At 37.4% G+C, this 18,389-nt stretch overlaps 1 protein-coding gene across 7 annotated transcripts in view; it reads right to left on the bottom strand.

Annotated features, from left to right (window-relative positions):
- Positions 1-18,389, bottom strand: part of UNC13C (unc-13 homolog C) — a 228,027-nt gene that overhangs the window by 76,283 nt on the left and 133,355 nt on the right. For all 7 annotated transcript variants that reach the window (XR_008468536.1, XM_054215056.1, XM_054215054.1 and 4 more), the window contains 4 exons: positions 11,881-12,031; positions 9,129-9,197; positions 7,654-7,743; positions 6,439-6,567 (listed from right to left, as the gene is read on the bottom strand). Coding sequence is in view for 6 of the 7 variants with exons in the window: in XM_054215056.1 (XP_054071031.1) it covers positions 6,439-6,567; positions 7,654-7,743; positions 9,129-9,197; positions 11,881-12,031 (439 nt within the window). In the remaining variant the exon portion in view is untranslated. The remainder of the gene's footprint in view (positions 1-6,438; positions 6,568-7,653; positions 7,744-9,128; positions 9,198-11,880; positions 12,032-18,389) is intronic.

The following is an 18,389-nucleotide window of genomic DNA, read 5'->3' as shown; positions in this document are numbered from 1 at the left end:
AATTTGGCTTTATAGCACTTACGTAGAGAGGCAATAGCCAGAAACTATTTGAGACACTCAAAATGCATTCAAAGCATGTGAGGGATTCCACTGAACCAGTACGCCCTGAGCAGGTTACAACATACAGAACAGTCTACAAAGGACTATGGCTCAAACGCTGTTGCTTACAAGGTTTTAAATTCAAATCTACTTCCTAAAGAAAGATGACAAAATGATGGTTTAAGACCAGTGATGTACAGCTCCAGCAAGGTAAATCAGAAGTTTTCTGACCCAACGTACAGAAGGGTAGTTGTCCCTGATGCTGTCTCACAAGCTCTGTTTCCTACTCTAAGGACACAGCAGTCAAGACCACCGTATGTCCCACACACTTTTCTCCTGCATATTACACTGGGACTCTGAGCTCACCATTGCCTCAGGAGAGACATCTTGAGGTTATGACAGATACTTCCATGAAAATCTCAGTGCAGTGATAAACCAGCAAAGAGAGCAAATCAGAACAGAGCACAGAACAAAGAACATCCTTATTCTACTTCCTCTCTCCATGGAGTGATCGCATTTTGAATGTTGTGTACAAATCTGGCCTCTCCCCTTCTCCTCATCCTGAAAATAATATAACAGAACTGCAAAATGCTCAGAAAAGGACAGCAAGGTTTATGAAAGATACAGAATGAGTTCCACTAAAGGAATGAATATATGAGCTAAAGTTTATATAGTTTATAAAGCTTTTCCTTAGCTAGAAGTTTCTCAAGACATTTGCTTTGCTTGCAATCAGAGACAGGATGCTGAGCCAGATGAATCTTTTGTCTGATGTGGCATGGCCAGTCTCATGCTCTTAATCTTTTGGCCACAATGTGATCAGAAACATGAGGTGAAACAGAGGGAGCACAGAACTGAAACACAGTAGTAAGGACATTGGCTATTAGCATATTTTATTTGGAGATAGAAGTCTGTGTACAGCATGGATAAATACATACATGGAGATGTTAATCCAGATAGAAAGGAGGCTAAAACACTTTGGCCTCAGCTCAAGTATGTAATCAGGATGCCAGACGGTTCTGCATACCTGAATTGATGCCTGTCCTGTGATTGCTGTACTACTAATTAGACCATAATCATCAACCTACAGAAGTATGTCACAAACTTAGATGCAGAAATCTGTGTGTGCACATTTCTTAGAATTGTCAGTGTTTCACTCAATTCCAAGTCAATGTTTACTGATAATCAGTTTGAAGCTGTATTATGGAAGTCAGATTTCAATATGCAATTGCTTTTGCCAGTATTCAGACACAAACTAGACTTGATGAAACCACATACAGATGTTCAAGTTTTCATACCCTCATAGCTACAGAACTCAATAACACAGTTAACTGTGTCCAGTTCTGGGCTCCCCGGTTCAGGAAGGACAGGGAACTGCTGGAGAGGGTGCAGCAAAGGGCTACCAAGATGATGAGGGGACTGGAACACCTCTCTTATGAAGAAAGGCTGAGGGATTTGGGTCTCTTCAGTCCAGAAGAAAGACAAATGAGGGGGGATCTTATCAACACATAAATACTTAAAGGGTGGGTGTCAGGAGGATGGGGCCAGGCTCTTTTCAGTGGTGCCCAGTGACAGGACAAGAGGTCATGGGCACAAACTTGAGCATAGGAAGTTCCACCTAAACATGAGAAGGAACTTTACTTTGAGGGTGGCAGAGCACTGGCACAGGCTGCCCAGAGAGGTGGTGGAGTGTCCGTCTCTGGAGACATTCAAAACCCACCTGGACGTGTTCCTGTGCAACCTGCTCTGGGTGACCCTGCTCTGGCAGGGGGTCGGACTAGATGATCTCCAGAGGTCCCTTCCAACCCCACCATTCTGTGATTCTGTGAATCTGAATATGGGGCATTCCACTCAGGCTTGTATTGATCTCTGGGAATATCAGGATAGCCCAATCACATAGCATAAATAATTAAATAATAACAATCAAGAAATAGTTTTATCTATAAGAATTGGTCTTTCTCTGATAGAGAAGTCTCAGAATGGGGTTTGAAATACCACAGCAAAAATGCATCCTTCTGCCATTCTACAGTACCTTATCAAAGGTTTTTCTGTTACTGTGGGTAACATGCTGCCCATCAAACACAATGGTACAACATAAGGAGAAGTTTCTAAGTACTCTCTGCATGCCAGATTTGAAGAAGTTAGAACCTGTTCGTGCATCTAAAGCAGTATGTAAATATAACAAAGTGCCTCACAACAAGTATGACTTGGCACTGAAATTTGAATGCCTGAAAAATAGGACTTCCAAGGGTAAACAGCTCTCACTACTGCACAACTTTATTTCCTGCTTCATGCTTTTGAATGTGTTTGGAGATCACAGATCACAGCCTTCATGATTCGAGTCTTATACTGTTTCTATAAGAAATTAATAATCTACCATTTTTTTTGGTCATTTCTACTAAAGAAAAAGAGGTACACCTTCAAAAGCAAGTAAGCAGCTTGGGTTCCCAAATCACAACTGGAAAAGTGACCAGGGACTTGTAGATGAGTACAGCAAAACTGAGCCAGCTCTCAAAGCATAGGTCCATTCACGTGCTAGTCTATAGCATGTTAATACAGAACCTCTGATTGCCAAAAGCTAGGATATTATTTAGTACATGATCAACCTGACTTTAGGTTCTCTAAGCAGAGATAAATCGCAAGGGAAGAGCACTGTGCTGCTACAGCTGTGTAACACCTGGCTCCAGAACTAGGTAATTTATCACTAGCTCCTTGTCTTTTGCACCACACTTCACTGTGGCAACACACAGAGCTGAGTAACAAAGAAGACATCTCCAAAATCAGATAGAATTTCAACACTATTCTTCTGAGCAGGTGTCAAATATAGAGTATCCTAGTGTTTTTTCCCCAGTATACTGGTGCTATCAGTCATGAAATGATTTGTACCAATCAATAGCTCTTCAGAGAATGGGAAAAGTTTCGTTTGCATTTTATTGGTTTCACTCAGTGGAGAAGACTGCAAAAAGAATTATTGAAGGGACTTCAGTCATTGTGAACATCAGCCAAGATTTCAAATTGTTTTTTGTTTTCTTAACAAAACAGAAACAGTGACATATTTGTAAATTGAGTCAGAATGTTATCAAAGGGCTTCCTAAACTACTCTTTCGAGGTATTATTTTTTTCAGCATAAGGCAGCTAACTCTTCACTCAGATCAGTGTTAATTAAAAAGAGAAAATACTACATATCCTGCATAAGGAATTACATAGTTCCTCATCAGAGTGCTTTGTCTCAAATAGTAACATACATGTCAGTAAGACTGTCAAGATGTCATGTTTTACTATCTGTAGTACTCATTTGGTTTTTTTTGTCATCAGCTGTTCTTTGTATTCCGGTATAAAACCGTAGTATGACATTTTTGCATACTGTTGGCACTTACCACACTTCACACCAGGAAATATTGCTGTTCCACAGGGGTGATATTTTACTGCAAGATATTTGCTTTGTAATAGTGATTGTCCCTCTGACATAAACGTAGAGAGTAATAAAAAGATGAAGTGGGGATTGCTGAACATGTTTCGTGGTTTAATTGTTACTCTTCTTATAGTGATACACTTCCACAAACTCCAGCTCAAGCACCCTCAATTTCATCATTCATTGTTCATTTTCACCCCAAAATCAGACAACTACACCCATTCTAGAAAAACTGTATCAGGCATCTTTGAGAATTTTAGGTTGTAGACAAAAGCAAATGCAGAAGGTGGGTAACAGGAGTTACACACAGAGATACAACGTTCAGGAGTATATACAACAATGCAGGAACGTACTGGTTCTGGCCAGATAGAAATACTACAGCAGACTGTTTAGGTTCCACTTTTTCATAACACCAGCCACAACATGATTCAGGCAAGAAATGCATCATGGTAAAACCCTGAGCCTGCGGTGAGTGTTGGCAGGATAACAGCTGCCCGTCTTTCCCCTGAGTGAGAGCAGGTGGTGACCTACATATCAACCATTTCTTGTTGCTTTGGGGTTCATCGATTTCAGTTCTCACTACTCACAGCTCAAATCTCAGCTGTGCAGCTAAAACATGAACCTCCTGTGCTGCGCCACCATGCTAGGAAGAATTCCTTTCCAATCTCTGAAAGGAAGAGGCCTCATCTGATGGGGAGGCCAGCAGAGATAAGAGAACAGTTAATGAAGAAGGCCCAAGGGTGGAATCTGCTGTAATCGGACTAAGGGGTTTAGACACAAAGATAATGAAATATTAATGACAATATTGGTTACTGCTTCATTATTTTAACAGTGATACCACAAGCCAGTCTGCAGGGCACCTGGATTCCCTGGAAAACCTCCAGAGGTATAGGTTCTAATGAGCTGTATACTTAGCTGTTCCTAAAATTAAATGCATGTGCAGATATATCGGTAGCAAACTATTAGAGGATAACACAGAAGACAGTTTCCTTGTACAATTCTAGAGTTGATATAAAATTATTTTACTCATGTCTCTATTAAAGCAAGATTAATTAAATTATATTTCTCAGAATTGCCTCCCGCCTGCCGTGAACCAGGAAGTTTTGTTACCTATTATTAAGATTATATGTGATTGTCATTTGATTACTGTTAGTGATGAGTTATTTTCAATGTGGTCTATTTATCTTAAATTTTCCTTTTTGCCCATTTCCACTAAAATTTCTTGTACTTGCTAGTGACTGTAACTCTATAGACGCTTGTCTGCTTAAAGTTTCTATATACAAGCTCACCTACTGGAAATCTTGCTGAAAGAGAATAGAAGAGCCATATAAATACAGTGAAATGCAGCTAATTCTGTTTTCCAGCTGAGTGAATATTTGTGGAATTTTATTTTTTTTTTATTATTTCAGGACTTCATATTGCTCTATTGTTAGGTAGAGTTGCGTAAGAGAAAAATAATATAATGACATGGCCCATCCTTCTGCCACCCCAAAAAAATTTGGAATGAGGCATCACTTTAAACTTGTTATACATTCTCTACCAAACAGAAAGGGTATATCATCCTCACATTTTTAAACCATCTAATAAAATAGACAGGCTAAACTATTTTATGAATTCAGAAAAAAGTAGCGAGAATTTTTTAATACAGATAAGCATTTGCAGGTATCACAACGCTTTGCAGAAGTAAGATTACTTCCCTTTTAACTATTTACTAAAATGGCTAGCATCTGCTGATAAACTCTGCAGACTGATGCGATACCCAGTCTAGCAACAGCTCATATTATACTTAACAGACAAGATCAAATTGCTGCAGAGTAAATGCTAGCAAGAAAACACAATGGTTTATAAGGCAAATAGATGTGATGTCTGAAGCTGCTCCTTCTACTAACTTATACTGCTACTCAGCTTGCAATATAATCTGTTGGAGAATAAACACACACACGAGTGTGGGGTGCCTATGGGCGCTGGTGAGAAAATCTTACCTCTAGCTCCTAAGCTTTGAACATAAGTTTTCTCATGTAACAGGAATTCAACATTAGAAAATAAATTCTCATTTCAGAAAAGTTGACTATATAGCATGTACTGCCTCTCCTGAAATACAGGAATTAATATTTTTGATTCAAGTAAGATGCACTTTCAGATAAAATTTGATGTCTTAAATCATGTAGTATGACTGTTCTTACCTATTATACACTACACAGCAAATGTGCATTTGCCAAACAATCTTTTCAAGGCAGGAAGAGTCACTGAAATACCATTTTTCCAGTGTACCACCCCAAAGGCAAGAGTAAGGAACAAGAGGCACTGTGATAAAGCAGCGATGCTCCTTTTAGACAGTTATATAATTTTGCAGATACAAATTTCTTAATTTTAACATTACTTGCAGAATAAACTCCAGCCATATTATAGAAAAAAGCACACTCAGCTTTTGCATGGCATTTGTAATACAACAAATGCTATAATTATTTTGCATTGACAGTTCAGCCTGACAGACTAATATTAAGAAATGTTATAGAGTTATCCTCTGCTTTCTTGAAGTAGTTACTGAAGACTGAATCCAAGTATGTATCATAGGTGTTAAAATATCAGGCTTGAAAGACTGTATATAACTTTCACCAAATTATAATGCTTCTTTTCTAAAGCTACGGAAGTTAAATATTAGATTTTTAAAAATTATTTTTCTATTATGGATCTCAAATGAGCAGTAATCAATGTAAAGTCATCTTCCCTAAAGCCAGTGGATAATTTTAGAGTCACGTCCAATGTGATGACTAAGTTATGAGTTAACATGTTCATTTTGAAACTCATCTTGTTAAACATTTCAGAGTTCATAGCCATCTTTGGGTTTATTTATAATATATTGCTCTTTCTCACATGAAGAAAAAGAAAATAACCTGAGTGCTTTGATGTGAAGGAACACTGGAATGCTCTGTATTTACTTACAGTAAACTAATGAGCAATAGCATGAAACAAGTCCATATTGGCCTTACCTGATCCACTAACTGTGAGTAGAGATCATAGCAATTGTCAAAAATGTATTTATAAGTTGAGTCCAAGCAGGCTCTTACACAGTCTTTCACCACAGTACTGGCTCGGGGTGGGCTTTGCAATTCAAGGACCTAATAAAATATTTCATAAATGGTAGAATGTCAAATTCAGATTGAACACAAAAAATCCAAGTGTTGCAATGAATATAGTTCTGTAATACAGGATGAAAAGCATTGAAATATAATAATGATGAAAATATTTAAAAATGTGTAGACTTGAGATGATCTTAAAGATGCATCAAAATACATACTTAAGTTAAGCAAGTAGATTGTATCACTGTTTTACCTGAATGAAATTATTCATATGATGAAAGAGGCATACGTACCCAAGGGTTTTACACCTTTAGGTTTTTCACTAGAGGTGGAAAATCTAAAGGTTTTTCCATTATTTAGGAAATAATTAGACTGTATCATTATGTGCTTTCCTCTGAATAAGAATATCAGCCAAAGACCTCTTCATTTTTTAAAGCAAAGGGTTCAGCTTTCTCCTCCACTTAAGGATTCAGTAATTTGAACTTCAACTTAATGGATTATTTTAATTCTCTTTATGTAGGGCCTAACAAGGTGAAATTACATGCTATTACGACAAACGTTGCTTTGTATTTCTGTATTTTCATCCGGTAATACCAATGTGTACCATTCCATTCCAAAAATATTTCAGCACTTGATCACCTAGATATCAACATCTGGAGTGACTAAAGCAAGTAGAGTTAACAGACCTATTTTGCTGTTTGACCTGTGGTTTTACGATACTACTAGGAGAACATTATTCTATATGACACATACTCCTAAGGAAAACATTACTCTAAATGACACATGTTCCTAAGGAGTTCAACTGAGTTTGCTTTATGTGACTTGACTTTAAACTAATTAAAAAGGTAAAATTTTGTTTCCTTCAGGTGATGCAAAAATAATTGTTAAAAAAAGAAAAGGCAGTAGTTTATTTTTCAAAGATAATGGTTTTTACAACTTTGTTAATAGAAAGTATGAATAAGATGACTTTACCTCAATGATCTTCAGTAAGTTGAGAGAACTAATTTAAAACTGAAGGAGATGAATTGATTAAGAGTATTAAATAGAGCATGATTTTCCTGGAAAATAAAAGGCTACAGCATTTTAATTTCTTTTTAGAGTCATTGTGCAAATAAAGGACAATACCTTCATTCGGAAAAAAGTAATGCTGGTAAGGAGGTCCACAGTTGATTTCAGATCTTGGAGTCTTTCAGAATTGCTGGCTGGAAAATTGTCCTGGTGAATCAGCAAGAGAGGAATCATGCAAAATTGGAGTTACAGGTAAGATCCTTGAACAGCTAGGAAAAAAATCCTCTAGGAAAACAAAGATGCTTGTTGGAAGGATTAGAAATGTTCATGCATTACCTGAATTCTGCCTGTGAGGAAGCCAGTGATGAGTATCCCTTTTACATGAATAGGAACACTTCTGATAATGCTCCTGTATTTTTAATATGAGTGATTTAAAATATTGTGATAGTTTCAAAATATGAATGGAGTAAAAAGTATTACAAAAAGACTGGAAAATGTTGCTAATGAAAATAATTTATGGGTTCTCCATGGTACTTAAATCACTTGTAGGCATAAATGCAGCAGCAAGCTTAATGAAGAAATCATATATGAAATGTTTGCTATGATCTCTAGGTTAAGTGGAAGACTGATGGGAAGTAATTTTATTTAAACAGCTTCACACTATTAAAACATCAGCCAAATATCCTCATGCTCCAATGTCATCTGGATAACATTCTCCAAAATTTAAGGATCCTAGGATGAACATATCTGCTGCATGAAGGATATGGTCTTAAAAACCGAGTATGTGCAACCTCTACTACCTCTAATACCTTGGGGTTCTTTTAAACATTCCCATTCTCCTTCAATTTTAGAAAGCAGGCCAGATGAACAGAGAAATCTCTGAAGTGGAGGCTGCCATTCCTAGAAACTGAAAGGAGAGCCATAGCTGATGGAGCCCTAATCAGTTATGTATCATCCAAAAGTTTCATGATCCAGTGGAACGGAAAAGGAGAGGGAGTTCAGAACGGTATGATAACTGGCAGGTATTCAGGGCATGCTGCTTTCCTGAAAGGCTGGGTTTGGAGCATACCTCAGTGGAAAGAGCTTCCATGAGGCAGAAACAAAACTGGAATTCCTATCATGTAGCAAAATGAGGAGTCAAGTCTCTTTCAACATTCCTAGGATCTCAGCATAGAAGTTGTAGCAAAGATGTCAGCCTCTCAGAATAAATACAGCAGTACCCGCAATCGGTACTACATGAGTCAGTGAAGGTAATTCCCAGATGAATTAACTTAATCAAGTTATAGGTTAATTTAACCAAAGTTGTTGAATCCTACTCTTTCTTGAATGTCTCCTCATCCCTTGACCCATTCTTATCTTTTAGAAAGAAAATAAAAACTTTTTTCATTGGAAAATATTGTTGTTAAACTACTTAAATTCTATAAGTTTTTGTTCCAAAGGATTTGGGGTCTCATGGCAGCACCCGGTATTTTCAGCTTCTATGCCACAAGAGGGATTAATCTCTAAAACTTCTTTAAGCAGATAAAGCGCACAGAGATATTTACGCAAAAAAACATTTGAGTTTTCCTCTAGATAGAATACATTGCACATACCCTGTATTTCGATAAATCAATCCGCAGAGAATTGTGCAATTGATCCAGCAGTTTTATGAACTTTTCCCTCTGTAAAAAGAAAACAATAATATGTTGCATAAGAATTTGCAGGTTCCTGTAATTGGTGGGTTTTTAGAAAGCTGCCTTCCATTCTTATTTGAAAAATAGATTGTTTTCCAGTGTTTCATATAAAAGTGCTGGTCTGAGATATCTGTGTTTCAAGGCCATGCAATGTATCTTTTATCACTTTGTTTTCCCTTTCTGTCCTATATTGTGATTTACCTGGTATGCATTCATACTGTGCAGCTGTGCAATACATAATTGAGGTGACACACTTTCCTACGCAGCATTTTCCTTTCTTAATGACTGATGCATTGTTAAATAACTCAACGTACTGAGGAACTGAAAAGCATTGCTTGATGTCTCTGCGCAAAAAAGCAATAATGGCATCAATACAGTTTAAAGACCAAGGTTTTAAGATATGTTAGCAAGGCTTATTAAAACAGGTAAACCTGTTAAATTTTTATATTTGCCTTGTAATTGCTCACACTCTTCCCCCCTCCCTTTAGTGTGTAAGAAATGATGCTCATTTACAGCAGAATTTATTGTAGAAGTATGATTGAAAATTATACTTCAGAAACAGTGGCTTTTGTAAGAATAAGTTAAGTAATACTATGCAGTTATAGCTTTCCCTTTTGAAAGTGGAGATTAACTTGTTATCTTGATAGATGAGGGTGCAGTGAAAACATTTTGCTGTGAGATACCCAGCTGAGTTGTGCCATTCTCAAGTAATACTAATGACAGCTTCTAATTACCAATCTTCATGTTAGAATATATTCCATAGACCACTGCACAAAATTGTGCAGAAACCCTTGCCAGTATATGTGAAAGCAGCAGGCTTGTAGCATGCAAGCTACAAGCTACAAGAAAGCAGCAAAGTAGCAAGATCTGAGAGCTCTCAAAATGCATGACTGTACCTACACCATCCCTGAAATATCATCAGCACTAATGGGAGAATAGAGTTTTTTGTGCATTCTCTCTCCTCAGTGGAGCACTAACCTACACGAAAAGCCACTAATTTGGCACAGTTCCCTTAAGGGATCAATCAAAAGGGGACATTTTTGTCATGTTATAAAACTGTACTGAAATATTCAGTCAGCCAAATCCTTCCCAGCTGTAGCCTGAGGACTTGAATTTGAGATGTTCTTTTTGATGAATGATGTGCAGCTATCCACTAACAAATACCTTTTGACCCAAGAGAGAAAAATAATCTAATATTTTGCCTATAAGTCAATTGTTTGAAAAAAGGGCTCCAAATCTCTATTAGTGATGCTTACTACTGTCTTTCTATCCATCTGTTGAACTATGAATTGGATTAGAATTTGCGTCAAAGGTAAACTAGCATTAACATCAGAAAAGACTTAATCTCCGTCCAATCTGAGGATAAAAGTACTTCTGATTGTTAGAAAAATGGAAAAAAAAAAAGAAAATCCAGCAAAAATGTTCTAAATTTCAAAAGCTGGATCAAACTCAAAGGTCAATAGACCTTGAACATTGAAAGAGTAGCCTTGTTTGAAGAAAGATGTAGAGTCATTCCATAATAAACCATCGATTAGCTTATAAAAGAAAACCTGAATAAGAACATAGCAACATTGTGCTATCATGGTAACAGAATAAGTAAATCATAAATATTCTGATAGTGCTTTTCAACTATAAAACTTTTTTACTTTATAGCAATGGAGCAATGTTAAGATTCCTCTTTCAAAGCAAACCTCTAGCAGCAGGAGACAAAGTTCTATTTCAGGAACATGCTGCCACCAAACTAAAGACCCAGCCCTGGGTACATTTATATGTGAGTACTTCCACCAGACTTAACATTTAAAAGAGAAATAAATTGATATTTAGAGTAAATATTTCTCTAAAAAAAAAATGGACTGAACGGACCTGAAAACAGTGACTTAATTGATTTTTAATTTTTTTTTTTTAAACAGACTTATGACGTCCCTTCAATTTGAAAATATATTCACGTTAATACTACTTTAGGAGTATGTAGAACTCTTCTTTCCTGCTTTCATCTGCCCAGTGAGGGTAGGTGAACAAACTAGAATACAAAGGAAATGTATCTTTATTTTTTATCACGTTCAAAGACTAGGAAGTTCGCACCGTGAGACACTTATCCACAGAAGGAAAGTTAGCAACAACAAAAAAATTACTACCACATCCTGAGATGCTGGTATTCCTCCTAAAATTTCTGAGAACTAAATCCAGGACTTGGACAATGCGCCATTATTTCAGCAAAAATAAGAGTCCATCATTGTAGGCTCTTACGAGAAGAAGGACAGTATTAATGGCTAGATCCATTAGGTTAATACGAGTTCACTGATGACACATAGCTCAAGAAAGCAATTGCAACCGATACTTAGTCTAGTGCAGCTAGTTTGCAAGCCCCACTGCAATAAAAACAAACACTGATTGTTGTTGATTTTAGCACTATGCATGCGTGCCAGTGCTTTCTACCCTACATGCCTTACATCTCACTGTATAAGGAACTGAATCATCTCTTCTTTAGCTTCTATAGTGATTGATTGTAGAGACTCAGGGTAAAATTTTCAAAAGCTAACAGCAACTCTTATTCTTTAAAATGACCAACTTTTAAAAAAATGTTTGAATTAGAAGTTAATATGGTATCATATATTAGATTAAAAAAAAAAAAAAGAGCACTAGTATTCTACTAAAAAGAAAGTCTACTTACCCCAAAGTTAGTAGCTGCAAACCGATCTGAGGCTGATACATTAGTCGCTGCTGTAGTATGAGCATAGAAAGCATTTATATTGGCCAACAACGTACTCATAACTGCTGGAACACCAGGGCACATATATTTAGAAGATAGACAGGAGAAGTGCCTACAATTCAAAAAAACTGACAGTTATTAAAAATGGCAAAGATTCTGCTCTTTCTCTCACCACAATTTCTTTTCAGCTCCGATGATGTAACTTTCAAGCTATCTCATAGACAATTGTGCAGATACACAAGGAAAATCCAGGCATGTTTGATATAATTGCCATTTATTGCACACTGATACTTTCAAATTCAACACATCAGATTCAAATTTGCTTCTTACTCTGTTAATCCTAAATATAAACCCATGATTTAATGATCTTAATTGCTATTAAGCAAAGCATTAGTTATTAAACACAAATTTAAAATCAAACACAAACTTATCAACATAAAGGGCCACAAGAGCTCTATACTCCAGTGGAGAAGGATCTAATTGATGTCAACAAAAAAGACTCAAACCAGCATTTTACTGTGGCTTGTATTTTAGGCTACATTATTAACAAAAGGTGAGGCATCAAGCAACTTCTGGGTTCACCTTGATTTGATTTAAGCCATAACTGAAACTATTTCACTTTGATTCAGGCTGGTAAAGTTTAGTTAGTCAATCTGTTAAACCTGAACCAACTTCATATTGTGAAACAAGGTTTAAGAAAAGAGAAAGTCTGTCACTGAGCCCATTTGTGGCTTCAGGAGTGAAAAGGTTTTATCCCCCATTTCCTGCAGAGCTTGAGGAGAGTTACATTCTCTCGCTAGCCTGTAACTACTATCTGAGCTCCCCGATCTGGACTGTCTTGATCCCAAAGAGAAGCTACAGCACTGCCAGTCCTGTGGTACAGTGCTCAGACTAACAAGAGAGATTAAAGCCACTGCCTATCTTTGTGCTGTATGCACACAGCATAGAAATATGGGCATTTATACAGCGAAGTACACTACTGGAATGGGAGGGCAGCTCAGAGTGATGAACTCCATTGGCTATTGAAGGCCAAAGCTGGCAGTAGCAGTAGGGGAAGAAGGAGAAAAGGTTGGGCGAGCCTCATACTCCCATTAAGAGCAGTTCAGTTAGAGCTGTTTTAAGACACTTGTGAGAAGATCTGGCACCGAGGAGTTTCCTTCTGCAGTACGTAAAGCTGCTTAGGTCAGAGTACAAATACAAGGGCTTATGCTCATGTAATGTTGAATTCCGTAACAAAAGGAAGCGGGCAAAGGAATAAACTGCCACACAAGATTGCATTGAAGAATACAACTGGTCCCCAGGCTGAACATGGCCTCCCTCAGGATGCCAGCATTTAGCCATTCCAACATTTAGAGCTTGTAACTGAAAGCATTTTTTCGAACGGAGTTCCAGGCCTATATTCAACAGAATCTTGAAAGTAAGAATTTTGGGCTGAGTGCCAATCACAGACGAAATAACAGTGTGAAGTGGTTTAGTGGTTTTCTATTTGATCTTCCATAATTTTGACTTGCTAGTAACCTTTCTGTTTCACTTTTCTTAAAGAAACCAAAGACTATTACTGCTCGCTGCACCTCCCATCAAATGTAAGAAAACCCCAGCACTGACTTCCACCCAGGTCTGAGTGTACTAAATCAGCTCTGATTTTTAATCAGTCTGCTTTATGAGCAACTAGAATTTATTAGGTGAAATTTTAACACTGCTGAATCAGTGAGAACACTATGTCAGGTCATTAAAAAAGGTAAACTTGCTCTCAATATACAGTGTTCAAAGTGGGAAGCCGCATACAAGTATTATTTTGCTAGTTCTTAAAGCTCAGAAACAGCAAAGCATTTAGACTTCCAACTTTATTCAGATTCAAATTCTTAAACTGAAATGAAAATTGAGCCTATAGAAATTAAAAGTCCAAAGAACTTGGTTGCTGGTGCATTGTACTGTGCCAGCCAAACCCAGAGTTGCAATGTAGCAGCACTGTTTGCTTGTTCAAAGCAACAGGAGATGCCTGCTTATAACATAGAAAGAGCTTTTAACATAAGAAAATATGAGAGACAAGATGGATGAAAGATCTAGCACATGAGGAGAGTGAACATCATCGCAAAACATAAAATCTTAATTTCAAGATTTATAGTTAGGCAGGATTGTGAGGAAGATAAAGGAATAAAGAGTATATGTATAGAGATAGAAAAGAGTGCGGGAGATGAGGCAGAGAAGATGATGGTGAAAGTGAGTGTAACGGTCAAACAGGAGGGAATGAAGAAACTCCCACCAGTCTGGAGCTCTCTGTATTCTGAAGGCTCTGATTTGGCAGCGTGCTGCTCTTAGCTGGAGCCTCTGGCTCCTCTCTACTGTTTCTCCTTAGGAGCATAAGGAAGAGCAGTGTGCTGGGCCTGAGCCACCTGGGCCCGAGTGCCCATCCAAGAGAAAAAAATTAACACAAGGTACAACTGAACTCAGTCCTGCTGAACTTAAACTGAATACTTTTAACTGCTGTCACTGCCCAAATAATCCTCCAACCACCTAATTCAAGATTATTTGCATCTTGTATTTGGATTCCTGTTCCTAAAGATATCACAATTGAGCTCTTTCTACTTTGTTGCAATCCTGGACCCAAACTCACTCTACCTGCATTATACTTTGATAACCTCTTATTGTCTCAGTAGTCCTCTAAATTCCTTCACTCTGCCTCATGCTCTTGTGACTGATCCTGTTCATCACATCCCCGCTTTCTGATGTTCCCAGGATTCAGAAAACTGCTTCTACTGAAGAGACAACAGCTATCTTTTCTAGGGTCTCCCACACCACTGACTTAGTATATTTGCAGATGCCTTTTTCATAACCCGTTGGGGTAATCTGCAATTTTATATCTGCCAAACAACTCTTACTTCTTCTTTTTGCTTATATTTTTCAAAAGGAAAACAGGGGGAATGGAGTGTGTCAGCACAAGGGAAGCACATAAAGTCTCTCTTACTACTTTATTTTGCTACTTTGAAGTATCATCCAATGTCTCCGAAGCGTTAAGGATGTAAGATTTCAACAGGAGTGGATACTGGGATGAATCAAGTCCTTAATTCCACTACAAAACTAGGCTGAAGAACTGAGTAATTGCTGTATTTTCTAGTTTACCTGGCCAGGCAAAGAGACTGGAAAAGAAGGGATCCAACTGGGGATGGGATGCAAGACAAGCAGGCTCATACAAAAGAGAATGTAGGGCTACAGTCTTTGTATGTCCCTCCATATTTGCATCCTTTCCAGGCCAAGCCAGGAAATGCACTTTGTTGGCTTCCTCTAGCATTAGATTCTCTTTAAAGTATTCTCATGTTGGGTTTATACATCACATAGCCTTGCACCAATGTGGTTATATATATATTCACACACACTTAAAACTTGTATCATGGTAGTCATATTCAGAGTGCTTTGCAAATATTTTTCAGCATTCCTGTAAGGTAGATCATTAAGTGCTATTACCTCCATTTTAAAAAAATGAGAGAAACTGCTGAAACCTACACAGCAAATCAATCACATGGGCCAGGACTAGAACTCAGCATTCTCAGCTATGTGGCTCATAGGGATGATTCTACCAAACCTTTCATTTATTGCCAGTATTTTTCAGAAGTGCTTTTAAATTCCATAATGTGAATCTAATGAAAGCACAATATAGCTACCTACTCTTAGGAAAATCTTTCATTGTATGTCACATGTTTCCTATCAACTAGAAGAACAATAGCTTCCTTTGTATAAAATACAATAGTGATGTCAGGTGATTCTCACCAGTTTCAGGTAACCTTTAACAGTCATGTGTAAAACCAGGCCTGCTTGCTTCAACTTTCTTACTATGCAATTTCCTTACCAATATGCAGTGCCTGTGACTGTTCCAACCTTTCTGCTAGCATGAATCGTCAAAGAAAGAAGGCTAATTAATGTGCTGTACTCAGTAAGCAAATGCTATCAATGAAAATTACTTTAATGGGTGATTTGTGTGCTTTTTGCGATGCAGCCACATTAACTGAAGACTAGGAGGAGGAGAAGATGGCATAGTTAATTCCTATTAACCTGCTGGAATAAGAACTGTGTTGCTGATTTAGTAGCATTAGGTGCTACCTGTGGTGACTCTTGCCAGTAAGAAGCGAAGACCTTAATAGAGCTTTTATTGCACTTGACTCCACTACACAGTAAATCCAGGATGTTGATGCTATGTATAATTTCAGTGTCTAGTCAAACACTGTTTCGACACGTGCTCTGCTTTTTGCCTTCTAAAGAGAAATAAATTATGTTGAAAGATGAATGAGAGGAAAATTTTTTTTCTTGGTGGTGGAAAGGTGGCTTAATATATGTAGATAAATAAACTTCCAGTATGATTCCTTCAAGACGCTGAATTTACAGCATAAATCACCATCCACCACTGCAGTCATCAAAATAAAGGCCAGTTGGATCACTGAGCTGTTCTTCTCTGTTAATCTGTTTTCTGTCATACCTATTTTCTTTCCTATTCTCTCACACATACGTGCTTTGATTTCTGGGAGTATACATGTATCATTCATGTAGCTATCATTAAAAAAATATCTCTTCTGACCCATATAAGAATGGCTGCAATTGCTTTTCATTTCTTTTCCCAATACAGACTCCATGAGGAGTGGAGGAATATAACAGTTATAAGAAAAAAGAGCAGGTTATGGGATCTGTACAGTCAAGACTTTTCAAAGAGCTGCAGTTACTGCAACATAAGCAGGCTTTTTGTTGTATTTTGGTTTTGGGTCAATGGTTGATTTTCTATTCATCTGAATTCCACATCTGGTAACTTAAAACCACACTTCCTTGCTTAAGATCTGGACAGTTGGAATCCGTATCTTGAGAGTAAAACACCCCTTCTAAATGGGCATCCTTTAGGGAAGAACCGTCTATATTTGGTCTTATAAAAACATAGATGTATCTGTCTCAAACAACAGGTGTAGCCACACTTGAATTCATTCTCTTTGTAATTTTAATGAAAAAGGTCTCATTCAGGACAATGCCTAAGGCAGATAAGTAACCATCTGGGTGATATCTTTTGTGTTGATATCCACATTCCAATAAGGCTTCCGTGGTGGATCTCCTTCTGATCTAGAACCAATCACTCACTGACACATGACATGTTTTAAATCGCAGAAAATGCAGAATTTCCTTGCTGAGGCTGGTTGAGAGAGGAAAAGAGCTTAAGCTTTATGTTTTCCAGACTTTTAGTTGGTCACCTCTTTCCATGAAGCAGTCAGGCACTGAAACAATGAGCTGATCTAAATTCTTGTTTATCTCTGCTGTGCTGGCACAACTGTGGTTGACGAGAATACTCAGTGTATTTGGAAATACAAGGCTATTGTTTTGCAACATTATTTCTGTGCTGTAAAGCAATATATATAAACAAATATTAATTTGAGAGCCAGAAACAAATCATCAAGGTCTACTAAGAGGACCATAGATGACAAAGCCAACAGCATGAACCTGGAACGATAGACAAGTGGGGTTGTTTATTACCTTAGCAGAACAGGATGCCAAATTTTTCTAGGAATTGGTACTTTAGGGAGGCTTAATTAGATTTACATTGTGTAATGCAGAATAGTATATGTTCCTACTCCAGCGTATGCCGTCTACCCATACCTAAAAGGGTCAAGACTGCCTATCATTAAGTGGCACTGAGATTTTATATAATAGGTGATTTTAAAATTGCAAATATGAATTTTAAAGATTACATTCAGACAAAAAGAGCACTTAATTAGCAACACCCTAAAACTCACTGGAGTCTGATACACTGCATAAGAAGCATGTGAATGTTCTCTGGGGTCTGGATCATGGGCTATGAAAGCATAGTCAGTTCTGCATTTACAAATGCAAACATTTTAACGTAGAATGCTATCATGAGACATGCAATAGAAATATTCTGCAACTAGATTCTCAAGCATAAAATGCTTACACAATATTCCTTCGGGCCAAATGATCACATTCAAATTCTCTTTCTGTTGTATGGTAGAAAATTGCTTTTCTTTTAGCAGGAATGCATTGTTACTAAATGGAATCTGATCATTCTATTTTCCAAATCAAGAAGCGGTACATTTTCACCCAGAGTTGTTCCAGGAGAAAAAGGTGATCTCATAAACACAAATAAACCCAACAGATAATAATCCAAAAGAAAATTCCCCATGATAGATCTAGTGTCTTCACTACTCTTCTCCCCAAAGTCTGAATGCTCTGAGACATGTCTGCAGATGAATCAGCAAAACAATGCATAGGAATATATATTCTTCTCCAAGTATTATTTGAGATTACATTATTGTAATCCTTATTGATTTTTTGTAATCGTTATTGATTTTATTCTTAACTTAAAATGGATGTGGCCTTAAACAGTACATGGCCTACCCCTCAAATAGGGATTGCTCATTATTAACATGCAACATTTTAAAATGTAAGTGGACATGGGTATGATGGCAATGAAATCTGAGATTTTA

Source organism: Rissa tridactyla, chromosome 9, assembly GCF_028500815.1.
Source record: "Rissa tridactyla isolate bRisTri1 chromosome 9, bRisTri1.patW.cur.20221130, whole genome shotgun sequence".
NCBI lineage: Eukaryota > Metazoa > Chordata > Aves > Charadriiformes > Laridae > Rissa > Rissa tridactyla.
Note: the sequence above shows the minus strand (reverse complement) of the source record. Positions and strands in the feature narration are given on the sequence as shown.